This window comes from Martes martes (genome assembly GCF_963455335.1).
Source record: "Martes martes genome assembly, chromosome: 6".
Lineage (NCBI taxonomy): Eukaryota > Metazoa > Chordata > Mammalia > Carnivora > Mustelidae > Martes > Martes martes.
In genome coordinates this window covers 138,427,814-138,445,418 of record NC_137893.1, presented here as the reverse complement: position 1 = coordinate 138,445,418, position 17,605 = coordinate 138,427,814, and the positions used below count along the sequence as shown (strand labels likewise).

Here is a 17,605-nt window from a genome sequence, read left to right as displayed (position 1 = left end):
GTTGCAGTTGGATTGTTTCCACTTTTTGGCTATCATAATTAAAGCTGCTACGAACATTTGTGTACAAGGTTTTGTGTGAACATGTTTCATTTCTTTTGGAAATACACCTAGGAGTAGAACTGCTGAGTGTGTCTGCTTTTTGCAGTAAAAAATATCGATACATATTTCTTAAACTGAGTGGTAGGCATAGAAGTCTTTTTTGCATTTCAACGGTATCTTTTGTATATTTTACAAATATTCTTTCACATCTACTCAGTGTTTATTAAAATAAAACATAACCTAGGGGCACCTGGGTGGCTCAGTGGGTTAAGCCTTTGCCTTCGGCTCAGGTCATGATCTCAGGGTCCTGGGATCGAGCCCCGCATCGGGCTCTCTGCTCAGCGGGGAGCCTGCTTCCCCTCTCTCTCTCTCTGTCTGCCTCTCTGCCTACTTGTGGTCTCTGTCAAATAAATAAATAAAATCTTTAAAAAAAATTACCTAAAAGAGAAATAGTAATGCAAAATTTTGAATATGTAATATTGGTCAATGACCTGGTCCTCAAGTTTCCTTCACCTGGGCCAGTGAGTGAGATGCAGGAGCCCGTGCCTTTGCTGGACGAGGACCACTTCTGCTTCTGCCACCCAAGGGCTCAAAGGGGGATCCACTCTTGAGCCTGGTGCCCAGGGGATGGAACTTTATTGCTTTTATTTTTGCCCCATTCCTGCCCAGAGTGACTAGCCATCAGCCACATCACATTTCGCTAGGTGTTCACAGGGCCAGCCATGACATTATGTAGGAGAGGGGAAGAACTCCCATGACATCCCCTGAGTAGTCGAGAGACACGGCACAGGTCTCCCCTCGATTCCATTTTCCATTCCAACACCAGTTTAAGTGTCTCTAGGATCTATTATTCGTACTGTAGAATGCGATGTCTTTTCAAGCTGGTTCTCCAGCTTGGTTTGGACTCATCTGCACTGCTTTTTAAATAGACGTCTCTCTGTCCACCCCAACTGTATTTCGTCTTAACGCACTCGCTGGTCTCCCTCCCAGTGGCCTGGTTAATTGTCACATCTCCTTTCTGCTGCTCATTTACACTTCACTTCCTGGATTTCTCCTTTCTTCTCTCTGCTCACTCACCAACTCTGTCTTGGGCAGCGTAAAGAGTTGTGACCCTCTAGGGCGGGTCCCTCACGAGCCATCACTGAGCTCTCTGGCTGTTGCGGAAACACGTATGGGGCGACACGGGCTCAAGCAGGGAGTTTATCATCACAAGAGAACTGAGCCAGACTTTCTAACGCACATACATTATCTGGATAACGGATCTCACTTCCCACTTGGCTTTAGCTGCAAAGATGGGATATTTCCTTAACATTTACTGTAAACTCACCTTTGAAAGGAATCGGGGTGAACTACATGAAGCTTTGGGACACACGTCTGACAAGCAAGCACCTGAAAGTTTGGCTAGTAAAGGAAGGTACGTACCTGTGTTTGTAGTCCTTTAGGACCCTGTTAGTGTAAAAGGTGGCGGCGTCATTCATCTCCTTGACATAAGGACCGGGCTTAGGGGACTGAGAGAACAGGACCATCACCCAAGCATAGAAGGAAAAAGAAAAATAAGGATAAGAAAGAACATGCCTTCAAGATGAAGAAAAGCCACGGAAATATTAAGTGAAAGTCAGGAGGCAAACATTTTGCTCTGTAAAGGGGTTGGGGTGAGACATTTCCACATCTCAGAACACAAAGTCCCGAACTGTAACATGGTAAGAAAGGTCTGAGGCCTTGACCCTGAGAGGAATTCCCTGCAGTGTAACAGACAGAGGAAGGAGCCCGAAGGTAGCTAGAAGTTCTCCGAAACACTGTACTTTGGAATGGGGTGCCATTCCACGCGGACGGGACTCACCACAGCTATCCAGCCGAGGGCGGGGATGCTTTCGCTGACGGCCGAGAGATGATTGAACATTTGACTCCCCCGGTTTCTCTCTCGGAAAGTCTGGATTTCCTGAATCTTTTCTGAAATCGGTTTCAGAAGCGCAGCCACGTCCTTCTGCAAGCAAACATTGAGCACCGTGACTAAGGGCAGAACAGAAGCTTGGGCCTCTATCCAGCATGGCCCCAGCAGGAGTGCTCGGGACCTGTCATCTATCTGCAGGTCAGGGGCTTCCAGAACAGGATGGGCTGTTGTTGTTGTTGTTGTTGTTAGGGGGAATACTGTATTTTCATTCTCAGAAGTATGAAAATGGTGCATATTTTTAACATTATTACAACGTCCTCTGGAGACATGGACGAAACCCAGCCCTATGAGATAGCCCCTGTTTTAGAGAATCCGGAAGGGACCACAGGGACGCGGAGCACGGTCAGTCACATTTCCAAATGGAACACAGATCACATGCTGGAGTGACACGGGTCTAAAACCAGGGTGGGTGAGAGGTCAGTCAAAAGGTGTGTTCTTGTTCCTGTGGGCACTGATGTGAGGGAGGGTCCTTGGTTTGACCACAGTTTCCGTAATCCATGACAAAAACTGGAAATCTTCCCTGGGGCTCTTTTTAAGAAAATGGATTTGCTTATAATATTTACAGCTACCTGGGTCTGGTTTGGCTTTCTACGTTGTGCCCCAAGAACTTGGCCAACGACCCCTGGTTACTCTGGCTTCTGATTAATTAATTCAAAAACTAACTTCCTTAATCATGTAAAAAACAATTTTCAAAATTATGTGAGTTGAGGTAAGGAGGTGACTGGAACACCTCCCCATCCATCCCTCTAGCAAGCTCTACTTTGGTTTTGAAGTAGATACAAGGTTACCTGATTTTTTTTTTTTTTTTTTAAATGTGCTCCAAAGAACTAGAAACGGTCTGTACTTCAGCTTCGTAAAAGTCACTGAAGACGTTCTGGTAATATTTTACTAAATCTCATTTGCAGGAAGAAAAGTGGAAAAGCCCTTAAAACTCCTTCCTATCTTTAACTGAGAATTCAGAGCAAAGGTTTTCAACCTCGGCCACACACTGAAATTACCTGAGAGATCTGAAAAAACAGAGGCCTGCGTCCCCTGTCCCCCAGGTGCAGATTTTAATCACTGCTATGTTGGTGGTTTAGGACCCCAAAGACAGTTGTTTCTGCCAGGGACAGCAGACCATTAGGGAAGAAATCGCATTCAGCCACAGCAGTTTCCAGACCTCACTTCTCCTTCTTTACCCCTTCCCCTACGAGAAATGCATTAAGGGCTTTGGAATTAGAATGACGTCAGTTCAAATCTCAGCTCTGCCACTTACTACCTAAGCGACCTTGATCAAATTCCTTAATCTGAGTCTTGGTCTCCTCATCTGTAAGTCAGAGATAGTAATACCTATAGCCCATAGCTACAGGAGATACAGCATTTCAAGCCTCTGGCACATGGGAGGTACACAATAAATGGTATGATTATTATTACTATTATGCAATTCGCTCAGACTAGAGGCAAAAGGGCTGTCCTCTCTCTAATAGGTAACACTCAAATAATGTCTGTGCATTTAAGGTAAGAGAGGCTCCAAAGAAATATCCACCTAGGCTAACAGGATTTTAGGATTATGGAAGTCCAAACGGGGTCATCTAGTTCAGCTTTTGACCGACCCATTCGAGTAGGTCACAATCAGTGTTTTCAAAAGTAACTGAAAAAGAAGAGAAACGACCAGAGTGTCGTTCACATATATTTCATGTGGGTGTGTGATTCGTGAACATTTGTTTCAGTTCCATGGCCCACGCATGTGTGCGTGTGTACTGGTGTGTCTGCACGGGTGTGTGGGCCGTGTGTGTGTGTGTGTACTGGTGTGTGTGCATGTGTGTACTGAACCACACAGTACAATGTATTTTTCGTTATGAATCTCAGTCTGAAAGTTTCAGAAGCATGGATGGAATCCAAGTCCCCCATCTCACATAACTAGGAGACAAGATTAGCTAGCAAGCGTTGGCTGAGCTGAAGCTAGAACCCAGGTCTTCTAAGAAGCCCTGAGAAAATTCTCTGGGTTGGGTGCTCAGAAAAATACGGTTAGCTCCCCAAACACAAGTTTCTTCTCTGCCAGCAAGACTAGGGAAAGGTATTGTGAAGACGTTAAGGGCTCAGGTCTGGAATGAGACTACCTGGGTTCAAGTCCTGGCTGGCCAGGGTATTAGGCCTTTCCACACATGTGATCCCATGATCTCCTCTGCAAAATAGTCTTGGGAATGGTCCCTACTTCACAAGACTGTTAGTAGTAAATGAGAGGACACGTCAGCACCTGGTACAGAGTTAGGTATGTTGGGTGCTCAGCAAACGGTGGGGGGGTGATCTTAGGGTATCTGCCAGTGAAGCCTCTGATTGACCAGATTCACTGACCAGCTCCTTCCTATCACTTATATGCAAACACAGGTAGAGAGATTTCCTAGCTGGGATATGCACTTTTTAAATCTGTCCATGATGAAGGAGGAGAAAAACAAAAAAGGTTGCTGCAGAAGCTAGCCAGGTCTTGTGGAAAATTCAAGAATACCTTTCTGCTTTCTTGCTTACCCTTAGAACCATTCAAAAGAAAAGATCTTATAGATTTGGCAGGGAGACCCTGACTCAGGGTTGTTAGTGGCTGAACTGTGTCCTTCTCAAACCCAGATGTTTAAGTCCTAACCCTGGTACTTCAGTACATGTCTGTATTTGGAGGTAAGGTCTTTTTTTTTTTTTAAGATTTTATTTACTTATTTGACAGAGAGATCACAAGCAGGCAGAGAGGCAGGCAGAGAGAGGGGGGGAAGCAGGCTACCCGCTGAGCAGAGAGCCTGATGCGGGGCTCGATCCCAGAACCCTGAGATCATGACCTGAGCCGAAGGCAGAGACTTAACCCACTGAGCCATCCACACACTCCTGGAGGTAAGGTCTTAAAAGAGGTAATTAAGTTAAAATGAGGTCACTAGGGTGGGCCCTAACCCAAAAGGACACAGTGTGTATAAGGGAAGATCACGAGAAGACACAGGGAGATGCCCGCCTTCCATAAGCTGAGGAGAGAAGCTTTAGAAGAAATCAACCGCCATCTTGATTTCCCACTTCTAGCTTCCAGAAGTGGGAGATTTCTATTGTTTAAGCCACCCAGTCTGTGGTACTTCATTCTGGCAGCTCTAGCAAACTAGTGTAAGGGTATAACGGCTCTACAGGAGAGGGGAACAGGCACCTCTAAACCCTCAACAGCAAACAAACCTCTCCATAAAACAACCCCCTCCCAAACATTCCCTGCCCAAACACAACTCTTCCATGTTTGCTTCTCAATGGCTGCCAAAAGTCAGGTTTGAACGCTCTCCTTGGAATTTCACTTTTTATGTATTATAACATTTTTAAAATTAAGTACACACTACCCCCAACGTGGGGCTCCAACTCACAACTTCAAGATCAACAGTTGCATACTCTATCGAGTGAGCCAGGCAGGTGCCCCTGGAAATCCACTTTGAGAAGGGAAACATTTCCCTCTTCAAGGGCTTCTTTTTTGTCCAAATTCAATATCCGTTCGAAGGTGTGTTATAGGTACTTCCAGAAGGTAGCTGATTTTTATTTATGGCATAACTACTAAAAAGCATTATTCTGATTTTGTCCAACAGTTTGCTAAGTTATGATATTCTCGCTGCAGTGACAATTTTGAGAAAGGCCAGAATATCTGAATCCTTGGTGATAACTGGCTTATTGCCTCAAGGGGAAAAATAACCAGAAACACTGTATTTACAATGTTAGATGGATTTATTAAGGCCATCTTCGTTTATCTCCAACTTCCCAAGAACAAACTCTAAGGTCTGAGGAGACAGGGTATTCTGGAAGATATTTTATATTGCTTATCTGATGAAAGCATCATAAAGATTGAGAAAGTTTTCTTGTGCCTTAGTTTGGGAATTGCTCGAAGAATTGTCCTCATTAAAAAGAAAAAAGAAAAAAAAAGAAAAGGAAAAAAGCCAGGCTCAGAGATCTAAGTACGACGGCTATTTGCACAACCTCAATAAACAGTATGGCTTTAATTCTGTGCCAGTAGATTTCTCCCCTACTTCAAACTAGGCTTACATTCCCCGCTCATCCTGAACTTTCACAGCTGGAATTAAACACGGAGAGAATATTCGGGTGATGGTGTGATTTCCGTCAAGGCTGATCGTGTCGTGTCGGGATGTCAGAGGAAAGGCAAACAGGAGAGGTGATTAGTTAGAGGTATTTCCACCTGTTTGGGGAGTGAGCCTGTATCAGGCATACTTGATAGATACAGGTTGAAAGGCAGATGTCAATCAACACTGCAAACGGGCTTTCCACTCATAGGAGGAGATACATTTACCAGGCGTCCTGGGTTTTTTTTTTTTTTTTTTTTTTTTTTTTTTAATGGATGTCCTGGCGATGGCCCCTCAGAAACATCTAGCAATTACTGTGCTGCAAGGAGGACCTCGGAAAGAAAGGAAACCATTTTGCAAGACTCAAAGGAAGAGTAAGTGGAAAGTCTTGCCTGCCCTTGGTTCTGTAGGCTTCCAAGGGAGAGAACATTTCAAGACTGCATGTCTATATGACCCCAGTGTCTGCTTTAAGGTTGAAGAATTGAGACCCATTATCTGCTTCATCTCAGTTTAGCTCCAGAAATAATTGTTTTGCAGAAAGTAAAATTAAAGAGCTTTATCAGCAAGCGCTGGAGAAACTTTACCCAAAAAGGAAAACCAAATTTCCACGCATGCTATTTTGTAAGGGATGCAGCAAACTCTGGGACTTTGACCTCAAAGAAGTGTCACTGAGTGAAAGGAAATAAGCCTGTTTCTGGAATCCAGGGTTTTTATGTGGTTCTACATCAGGTAGAGAATGGATCAATCCATTGTTACTTCTTTTTAAATAATTTTTTTTTGGATTATAAAACATATAGATGCTGTTTGTGAAACACTGGGGGAAAAAACCCAGATGGGAAAACGTTAAGTGACAATAAACATAATTAATTCCACCACATGAAAAAAAAGCATGCTAAATGTTTATTTTTTCCTGGTAGATATACTTATTAGAGATCTCTTCAAAAATAAGAATAATTTACTTTAAAAACACTAGTTATTAAGAACATAAACAAGAGTCCTTGAATTCGAGCAGTTCAATTAAAACAAGCAAGCATTAAAGCAAATAAAATCCCATCAATATATATTCTTGGCAAGTACTGTGAGAACTCTGTAATTTTAGAAAGAATGTTTTAAATGTAAATACTACAAAAGCATTACTGTTATGACTCAGGCAAACTCAACAGCATCAAAGAAAAAATTGGATTTTAAATATTCGAATCCCACTTACATTTAAAATTCAAGAAAACTCACACCAAACAGTAATTCTTAGCCAACCATACTGCCAATTATCAATCATTATTACTGGCTAATGTGTTTTTGTGCAGAGTTTTACCAGTTGGTTCTACATGTGTATGAATTATAGCCCAGAAGATATTTATGGAAAGATACATATCAAAGAGTTAACAAAGATTTTTTATCTAATTTTATTGGCTTATTCATATATTCTACATTTTTCTTTTTCTTTTTTTTAAAAGATTTTATTTATTTATTTGACACAGAGAGAGAGATCACAAGTAGACAGAGAGGCAGGCAGAGAGAGAGGGGGAAGCAGGCTCCCTGCTGAGCAGAGAGCCTGATGTGGGGCTCGATCCCAGGACCCTGGGATCATGACCTGAGCCAAAGGCAGAGGCTTAACCCACTGAGCCACCCAGGCACCCCTCTACATTTTTCAATCCATACATGCATTTTTTCTGTGATGAAGGGAAACGTTTTAAAACATATTAACCACTTTTGTACCTTCAGTGATAGAAAAAAATTTTAATAGGGACCATTAAATTTACACATATCAAAAAATATTTGGCCTCTTCCTTCCTATGAGAAAAGCAGCTTCAGGAAAACATTATCGGAAATTACCAGAATGAATTATGCAGATGAAGAATAGGCAAAAGTTAAACCAAACCAGGAATAGTATTTGCTTCTAAAAATATATTTATTTGGGACGTGCTAATAAATGAAGTGATTGTTTTCATCATTTTAAGTTAGGAGCAAGTATTTTTTTTCTCGGAAACATCAATTCGACCTAACTTGCTTTGGTGCAATTATAGACATTTCCTTTCATGTTCCTCTTACATAAAATTTTCCCACTGTCCAGGAACACTTTGGAGGTTCAAGAATATGCTTCACAGAAAGACTTTAGAAACGTCTGTACATTTAAGACAACTTGTACATTTAAAACATCTGCAAAACTGTCACAGGAGTGAACCTCAATAAACAAAACTCACGAAGCCCGCAAATGTACCCGATACCGTGTTAGTTGTCATTATATTATTGTCATTTGTCATTATATTGCACCATGACAAATTCCTTGGAAAATATTTTTATATCCTCATAAGGATTTACATTCCACACGTATATCTCATTTTAGGGTTTGCTAAACTCTCTATAAAAATATATTTAAGAATCCCAAAGGCTTTTGCTTGTATTTCTTAAAAATCATTTTTAAAGAGTAAAACCATAAAGACTTGGTCTCCTTGGGGGAATGAATTGTTTCGGAGAGTTGCACTGTTCTGATACCTAAGAGAGAAGCTTCCAATGTGCGAAAACTCCTACTTAAATTTTTAATGCGAATCTTTCAACATCCATTATACTCATCAGCACTTTCTTTTTCAGTAATTTTTTTTCAAAACAAACAATTTCAGACATACATAATAGCATAGAGACTAAAAGAAGGGCATCCATGTATATGAAACATAATTTAATATTGCATAGGGGAGAGCCTGGATGGCTGAGTTCGTTAAGCACCTGCCTTCAGCTCAGGTCATGATCCCAGGGTCCTGGGATCGAGTCCCACGTCGGGCTCCCTGCTCAGTGTGAAATCTGCTTCTCCCTCTCCCCGTGCCCCTGCTCTCTCTCCCTTTCTCTCTCTCAAATACATAATCTCATCTCAAATAAATAAATAAATAAATAAATAAAATCTTTTTAAAAATATTGCATCAGGGTCCAGGATCATCACTATGCTAGTCCTTTACTGACATTTGCTGGGGAACAGCTGCAAATGCAGAGTTTTGGCACCTGGGACCAACTACTGAGACTGAACCCCAGGGAAGGCACTGAAGCTTGATGTCAAACTTTCTATTTTGCTCATAAAGGTAGAACAGTGCATTTGGGCTTGCAAATTGCGCATTTTTTAAACAGAGGTATAATGGACGTGAAACATTATATTAGTTTCAGGTGTGTAACAATGATTTGATACTTCCGTATATTGCTAAAAAATCACCACAAGTCTGGTTCATAACCATCACCATATATAGTTACAAAATATTTTTCTTGTGATGAGAGGTTTTAAGATTACTCTCCTAGCAACATTCAAATATGCAATGCAGTATTATTAACTGTAGTTACCATGCTGTTTGTTACATTCTCAGGACTTATTTATAATAGAGCTGGAAGTTTGTACCTTTTAATCCCCTTCACCCATTTTGCTCCCCTCCTCCCCTTCCCACTGGCAACTCCCAGTGTGTTTTCTCTATGAGCTTCGTGTTTTGGTTTTGTGTGTTTTTTTGTTTTGTTTTGTTTTTTGATTCTACATGTAAGTGAGATCATCTGGTATTTCTCTCTCCCTGATTTATTTCACTTAGCATATGGGCTCAAGGTCCATTCATATTGTCACAAACGTCAGAATTTCATTCTTGTTTATGGCTGAATAATATTCCATTGTATAGAGATTCCAATTTGCTCATCTGTCCTGATGGACACTCAGGCTGTTTCCAAGCCTTGACTATTGTAAATAATGCTGCAATGAACAGGGGGGTGCAGCTTTCTCTTCACATTAGTGTTTTCATTTCCTTTGGATAAATACCCAGAAGCGGGATTGCTGGATCATATGGTAGTTCTATTTCTAATTTTTTGAGAAACCTCCATACTGTTCAGTGGCTGCACCAATTTACATTCCCACAAATTGGGCATTTTTTAATTAGAATTTTTTAAAAAGATTTTATTTATTTATCTGACAGAGAGAGCACACAAGCAGAGGGGGCGGCAAACAGAGGGAGAAGCAGACTCCTTGTGGAGCAGGGAGCCCGATGAGGAGTTCGATCCCAGGACCCTGGGATCATGACCTGAACCCAAGGCAGATGCTTAGCCGACTGAGCCACCCAGGAGCCCCCAAATTGGGCATTTTAAAAAAAGATTTTATTTATTTATTTGACAGAGAGATCACAAGCAGGCAGAGAGGCTGACAGAGAGAGAGGGGGAAGCAGGCTCCCTGTTGAGCAGGAAGCCCAATGTGGGGCTTGATCCCAGGACCCTGAGATCATGACCTGAGCCGAAGGCAAAGGCTTAACCCACTGAGCCACCCAGGTGCCCCCAAATTGGGCATTTTTAATGTAAAGTCTTTCCTGCCAAAGCATTCAGCAAATCCCTGGCTAACGAGCCTTCTCCAAAGTCATTTTTTTAACTGTTCAGATAATAATACAAGTAAGAGTTTACACTGTTGTTGCCAATATACTTTTAAATTATATATTTTAACACTCAAAGCCTTATTTGCAATTTCAGGGCCACTGACACTGGGCGATAGATACGTTGTCGATGCCCACTTAGAGTTTCTGTCTTTGGCACTGCTCTCATCATCTCTAGTTTCTGTGTGCAGTAGCTGAAGGAGTCTTCACTTTAAAACCTACAATTTATTCATCAGAACAAGAGTAAAGTTCTGCTGACATGATACGCGGCCACAGTTTTCGCTAAGCTCTCAGTGTTTGACACGTCTCAGAAGAGCTACGCCATACGAAAAGCGGAGTTCAGTAGAAATCTCACTGTTTACACAATGACCCACAACAGCTTGTGTCCTTATAATACCTTACATATCCTGAATCCCGCTGCAACAGCGGGAGTCAGGAGAGGGAAACAACAGCAAAACAAAACAACCAACCAAACAAAAAACGCTGTAACATTAACTGTTCCCTCAGGTTGAGATTTATTGTTTTCATTACAGTTGTTCTGATAGGTAGTCTTTCTTTCACGGGTAGTGCAAAAAGAGATTAGTTGAGCCAGAGAAAACACGTCTTTTGCATTTACTCATGGGTGTGCAGGCTGAAAAACGAACGTGGGATACCCAGGAAGCTCTAGTGTATCTCTCCTGTTCGATCAGATTCGACAAAATGGGTTCCTCGAAAATGCTGGGTTCATGGCAGGGATGTGGGATTAGCTGGATTATTTGAGATCCAGAAAGAAAGTAGAGGGTCAACAATGGGGCAATGACATACTAAATCATGGCAGAGAGAAACCAGAAACACACATGAAGTTGAAGCAACAACCCAAGCTGATTATCCACCACCAGCTTGAGAGAGTAGACTGGGTGGCCAGGAAGGATCTCATCTTGCACTTTGTTATGTCTTCGGCTTATTTTATGGGCCCAGCTGAGAAGATACCAGCTCTTAGCCTATCTGGGGAGGTATCACCTGGCTTCTGACAGTGACGACTTTTGTAATCACCTATAAGTTTACTTTATAGGATCCTGAACATCAATGCTGAGCAGCAGATCTCATTTTGTGCTCTACTTAAATGCACAGGGACTTCACCAACAATCTCTAAGGGATATAAACTGGAGAAAAATCACCAAAACTGTTAGAATTCACCAGCTTTATAAAATCTAAAATATACGGTGACCAGAAATTCATTCTTTGAAATGCAAGAAACAAAACCATAAACATACAATACTGTATTGCCATTAGTTTTTCTACCAACATTTTTTGAGCACTGACTATATGCCAAACACCATACAGTCACCACTTGGGTCTACTCTGCCATGATAAATCTCAGTTTTTAAAGTATCTTTTTTTTTTTTTTTTTAAAGATTTATTTATTTGATGAGAGAGAGCACAAGCACAAGCTCCCGCTGAGCAGGGAGCCTGATGTGGGGCTCGATCCTGGGACCCTTGGATCATAACCTGACGCTTAACTGACTGAGCCACCTGGGGCCACTAACTCTCGGTTTAAACTACCAAAGCTCTATGTGAAAAATCCCAGCCCAGTCAGCAGCATCTTCCCCCTGGATAAGTGGCCCATGGTAGAAGGCTGGCCAGACCTCCCTGAGATTCATTTATGCAGAACGTTGCTGAAATGACATAAACCCGTAGTTTCCACTTCAAACTCAAGAGATGGAAAGAATTTCAACAACTTCCCAGTAAGTCTTAAAAGAACCCACGCGGTAAGTGAACCATTACTGGATCAAGCTACTGATGCTTAGTTCCAATCATTCTTAACTAGAAACCAGCTTTTTCTTTTAAGATTAGCACAATATCCATAAGATTTTACTGTCTGTTTTTATCCAGAATTATGTTTCCTGCTGGGAATCCAATAGAACACCCGCCCCAGTTTGGTGAACAGCTAGCTCCGCACAAATAGTGCTTCTTGGGCCGTGGAGGTTGGGAGAATTCTGCATATGGTATCCTCCTTTTGGCACATCATGATTCATCTCAGTATACTAAAGGTGGTACTGAAGGAATCTATTTAGCTTTGTTTAACCTGATGTTCCTAAAGCGCTTTTTTTTTGGCCCACGGAACCTTTGCTCTCCCCCATGCCCTTTTCTAGGGAATCTGATATTCTGTGGGACAGAGCGTGGGAAATCCTGCTCCAGGAAGTCTGGGTGGGAGGCTTCCAGGACTCCCAGAAGTCTGCAGGGCTGCTCACTGGGTATCCAGGGTCCCCTCCTCTCCAGTCAGCCTTGCTCATTACCATGGAAACACTTCCCAGGGCATTTAATGGAGGTGAAGAAGCCTCTTCTCCTCATCTCCCTCGCGCTCACACACACACACACACCCCGTCTTCAGGAGCTATAATAATCTCTGGGAGGGCTGTTGATGCAGCCCGCCCCCTCTGCACTGAGTTTCTGTCTTCTACTGCCATCTCCTCTGCCAGTCTTTTTTTGACCAGCCCCACGCCTACTTCTAATCACTCCCACCAGTCTCATTCCTCTCCCTTCTCCTTATCATCTTTCCCTCTTTCTTCTCTTCCCATGGTGTGAAAAGGCAGACTATTTACAAACAAAAAATTTTACAAACAAAAAATCCTTTTCCTTCTGCAGAGCAAAATGAGGGCTAATGACATTTGCTTCTGGTCTTCATGTCTCGAGCTGTCTTTTCTCCCTGTGCTGCCCCATGGCCATGGGAAGCTTCTTGGTAACCAGGACAGGTTTCTGGCTACTTCTGGGTCCAAAGAAGTCCCCGAGCTTTTCCCGATTTAAGGTTTCCTTATGCCACAGATCTCCTGGGTTCAGTCTTACCCATGCTTGGAGATTGCTGTGCCTGGTTTTTCACACTGACCCCCAAGGGAAAGTGTGGCCAACAGTGTGTGAAGCTAGCATAAAACTATACAGCCAGGATGGCTTTCTATGAAGCATATGCAGGAAGACCATTCTTTTATCTTTGACTCAGTTAGAAGGTATAAAGCCCGTAGATCTTGACTAGGAGATATGGAGATGATTGTATTCATTATACCTCTAGAGAGAGTCCCCTTGTTACATGTTTGTTTCTTCATTTATTCAACAAATGTATAAGGAGTGCCCTCTACGAGCTAGGGCTGGTCAGACATGTTGGGGTGGGGCAGCAGATATTACGGACCATTTGCAGCAGCAAATTACACAGAGACTTTTCTGTCCCTGTCCTCTTTTGTTCATGTGGGGTGGGGAAGGAACTGGCTCACACAGTTTTGGAGGCTGACAAGTCCCAAGATCTGCAGGGTGAGTTGGCAAGGCCAGAGACCCAGAAGGACTCAGGGCAGCGTTCCAGTCTGAGGCCAGCAGGCTTGAGCCACAGAAGAGCTCATGTTAAGTTCGAGTCCAAAGGCAGAGAAAAGCTGATGTCCCAGTTTGAAGGCAGACAGACAGGGGGAATTCTTCCTTCCTCAGGGGAGGGTCACGATTTTTGTTCCATTTAAGCCTTCAACTCATGGATGGGGCCCACCCACACTAGGGTGCTTTATTCAACCTACTGATTTACATGTTAATCTCATCCAAAAACACCCTCACAGAAACAGCTAGAATAATGTTTGACCGAATATCTGGGCACCCCATGGCCTAGCGAAGCTGACATATACAGTGAACCACGACAAGAGGAGACAGACAACAGTAAGCCCTGCAGGGGGCAAATACACTCTGTGGGAAGCAGACTTCTGATTAAGGATGATTGGAGAAAGTAGCAGTAAGAACAAAGAGTAATAAGTGACTAAATTATATGGCATGTTAGGTATTAAAAGCCACCGGGGAAAAAAACTGGAGTCAAGTCAGGGGGATCAGAAATACACGCGAAGATGAGTTTCAGTCTAAAACAGGATGGCCGGGGTGCCTGGGTGATTCAGGAGTCAAGCGGCTGCCTTCGGCTCAGGTTAGGATCTCAGGGTCCTGGGATTGGAGCCCCAAGGCTGGCTACTTGTATACCAGGGAGTCTGCTTCTTCCTCTGCCTGCTGCTCCCCCCCTCCCTTGACCTTCTGCTTGCGTGCGCTCTCTCTCTCTCTCAAATAAATAAAATCTTTAAAAAATTTTAAAAGAAAATAAAATAGGGCGACCAGAGTTGGTCTCATGAGGAAGGTACCTTTGAATAAATACTTGTAGGAGTCATCAGCCATGGGGCTGTCTGGGGGAAGCAGATACAACCGTCGTGAGAGGAAACAACCACTGCGGGGGTCCCGAGGCTGGAATGTGCCTGCAGCGTTCAAGGAACAGCCAGTGGCCAGTGGAGCTGGAAGGAGTGGGAGGAAGGAGTGGGGCAAGAGGTCGGAGAGGAAATAGTGGGGCGCAGGGGAGCAATTCACACAGGCTGTTGAAAGGACTCTGGCTTCTATCCCGAATGAAATGGAAATCAACACAGAGTTTTGAGCGGAGGGATGACATGATGTGATTTTCTTTTCTAAGGATCACTCTGGCCGCTGTGCTGAGAATAGAAGGCGGGAGGGTTGGGGAGGGCGGGAGCAGGGAGATCATATTTGAGGCTTTGCAGCAGTGTGGATGAGAGATGGACGCAGCTGGGGCCAGGGTGACTGGAGGGGAGACTGTGAGAACTAGATTCCGGGAGGGATGTGGGCTACCCGAGCACAGAAGGAGTCAAGAATAAGTCCTTGGTTTTTGACCTGAGCAACTAGGACGGCGTTGTGGTCACTTGAGAAGCAGACACTGAGAACAAAAAGATGTTAGGAGGAGGACCCGAAGTTCAAATCTGACACACTGTTTAGTCTACCCTTAACCATGCTTTCCCAGGGGCCACAATTCACTGATATGGTCTGCAAAGTGGCTCTTGATGTCCTTAATTCCCCTCCCCACTCCCAAGCTCGATCCCTTTCTGCTTTCCATTCTTCAGCTTGCCTTTGGTTGGAAGCATCTCAAGTCAGTGCAACACAGGGTATAACTGTGCAGCTGCTCAGATACAAGGATGGTGCCCTTGGTTCACATCCGCAGGAGGTGAGCTCTGTGCCATTTCTCTCCTGGTGATGGCTTGTGCTGAGTCATCCACTCTGACCAGCAGCAAATGTTTGTGACACAATTAGCCTGGATAATGGGTACACTCTGTGGTTGGTGGTAAGATTAGTAATTTCCCAGGTCAATTACTCATTATATCCTGAAACTAGCTGGCCCACAGAGAGATTAGACCTTTGGACTTGGCTGCATCTGTACCATATTTTATTTATTTATTTATTTAAGATTTTATTTATTTCACAGAGATCATAAGTAGGCAGAGAAGCAGGCAGAGAGAGAGAGAGAGAGAGAGAGTGAGAGAGGAGGAAGCAGGCTCCCTGTTGAGCAGAGAGCCCGATTCGGGGCTCGATCCCAGGACCTCATGACGTGAGCCAAAGGCAGAGGCTTTAACCCACTGAGCCACCCAGGCGCCCCTGTACTGTATTTTAACTAATCAAAGTAATGGAAGGAGACCTACTGTTAAATATGGCTGATTTGGGGGCAGACCCAATCATGTTGTAAGAGTGTGTGCTGGTGATCTAGCTTGCTTTTTTTTTTTTTAAGATTTTATTTTTAAGTAGTCTCAACACCCAACATGGGGCTTGATCTCACAACCCTGAGATCAACAGGTGCTCCTCGACCAACTGAGCCAGCCAGGCGCCCCTCGCATTTTTATGCCACAGCGCTTGTCACATTATGAATGAACAGACAAATTAATGCTGAAGTAATAAGTAAAAAATGAACCTTCTGAGACATGAGATGTGATCCGGATAGTAGAAATAAACTTATCTATCTAAGACGGCAATAGTTTATCCTGTTTTGATACGTGTTCTTTAATTCGTAGGTGAACAAAATTATCAGATATTTTCCTTCGTGTCTTCTTCCTCTGTTTTGCTTCATAAGCTCTTTCTTGCATGGCATCCATCTTGACCTTATCAAGCTTTTTTTGTCCTTATTATCCATTAAAATATTTCTCGAGCCCCTGATACGTGCCAGTTATAATCCCAGGAATTTGGAATACATTAGTGGACAAGAACGACTTCCTCTAGGTTTATAAGTGGTAAACTGGGCTCCTGGGTGGTTCCGTTGGTTAAGTGACTGCCTTTGGCTCAGGTCATGATCCTGGAGTCCCGGGATCGAGTCCCACGTCAGGCTCCCTGCTCAGTGGGGAGTCTGCTTCTCCTTCTGACCTCTCCCCTCTCATGCTCATTCTCTCTCTCTCAAATAAATAAATAAAATCTTAAAAAAAAAAGATTTTTAAAAAGTGGTAAACTGATCATAAAAATACATGTAATAAACAAATCATACTATGAAAAAAAGGAGTAAAGCAGTAAAAAGGGATGGGGCTGGTGCTGGGGAGTTTTATTAACGTAAAAAGGCTTGGGTGAGAATATCGGGCTGACTGAAATATTTGACCGAGTATCTGGTTAATTCTGCTTGTTCTAGTCAGTTGCTCACACGGTAGCAGCCGATCAGAGTGGAATATGGAACACCAATGAGGAGAAGACAGGAATTGGAAGGGGATAAAAGTTGCCACCCCCACCCCCCACTCCACCCGACTGGCTAACCTGACTTCAGCTTCTCGTAAGCTACACTCGTAAGCTACAGTTCACTTCCAATGCCAGACACCCTTGACCTTGGCATGCAGTAGAGGACAGCACGCTTGCTACTGATGAGCATTACAGAATAGAATATGCGAGTTATAGTTCCACTTGCTTGACCACCTTGTGTTAACACTGGTGTGTTACCAATCGTCATTGTTTTCATTACTGAAGTACACCTGGTCAGCTCTGGGCCCTTCTGACTTCCAATCCGTAGCATTACTTTATCATGTTAAAAATACTCAGGGTTTTTTTTTTTTTGGGCGACCCCCAACATGCAAAATTAAAATGTGAATACATGTATCCTTACCACTGGGCAACATCATAAGATGTTGGTAAATTTACAGAGAGGGAAAACATGCAAACATTTCCCTTGGTTGGTTTTAGGAGATTTCTCTTTCCAACATCACAAGTTCCCATTGCAAACTACAAAATGCAATTTCTGCAAATGAAAGATTCTTTCTTCGGGATATTTCTTTCCTTCCTGCACATTCAATGCTACTTCTAGAATAAAGATAGGGACAGGCTGAAGCCAAGAGCAGCTGAGCTAGACAGCCAATGGGACTTGTTCCTTATCAGGAGGCTATGTT

The 17,605-nt window shown here is 43.2% G+C and overlaps 1 protein-coding gene across 3 annotated transcripts in view; it reads right to left on the bottom strand.

Annotated features, from left to right (window-relative positions):
* The window catches only part of CAP2 (cyclase associated actin cytoskeleton regulatory protein 2), a 132,082-nt gene that overhangs the window by 34,104 nt on the left and 80,373 nt on the right, over positions 1-17,605 (bottom strand). For all 3 annotated transcript variants that reach the window (XM_080806357.1, XM_080806359.1, XM_080806358.1), the window contains exons 5-6: positions 1,880-2,023; positions 1,462-1,547 (exon numbers count right to left, since the gene is read on the bottom strand). In XM_080806357.1, the coding sequence (XP_080662483.1) occupies positions 1,462-1,547; positions 1,880-2,023 (230 nt within the window). The remainder of the gene's footprint in view (positions 1-1,461; positions 1,548-1,879; positions 2,024-17,605) is intronic.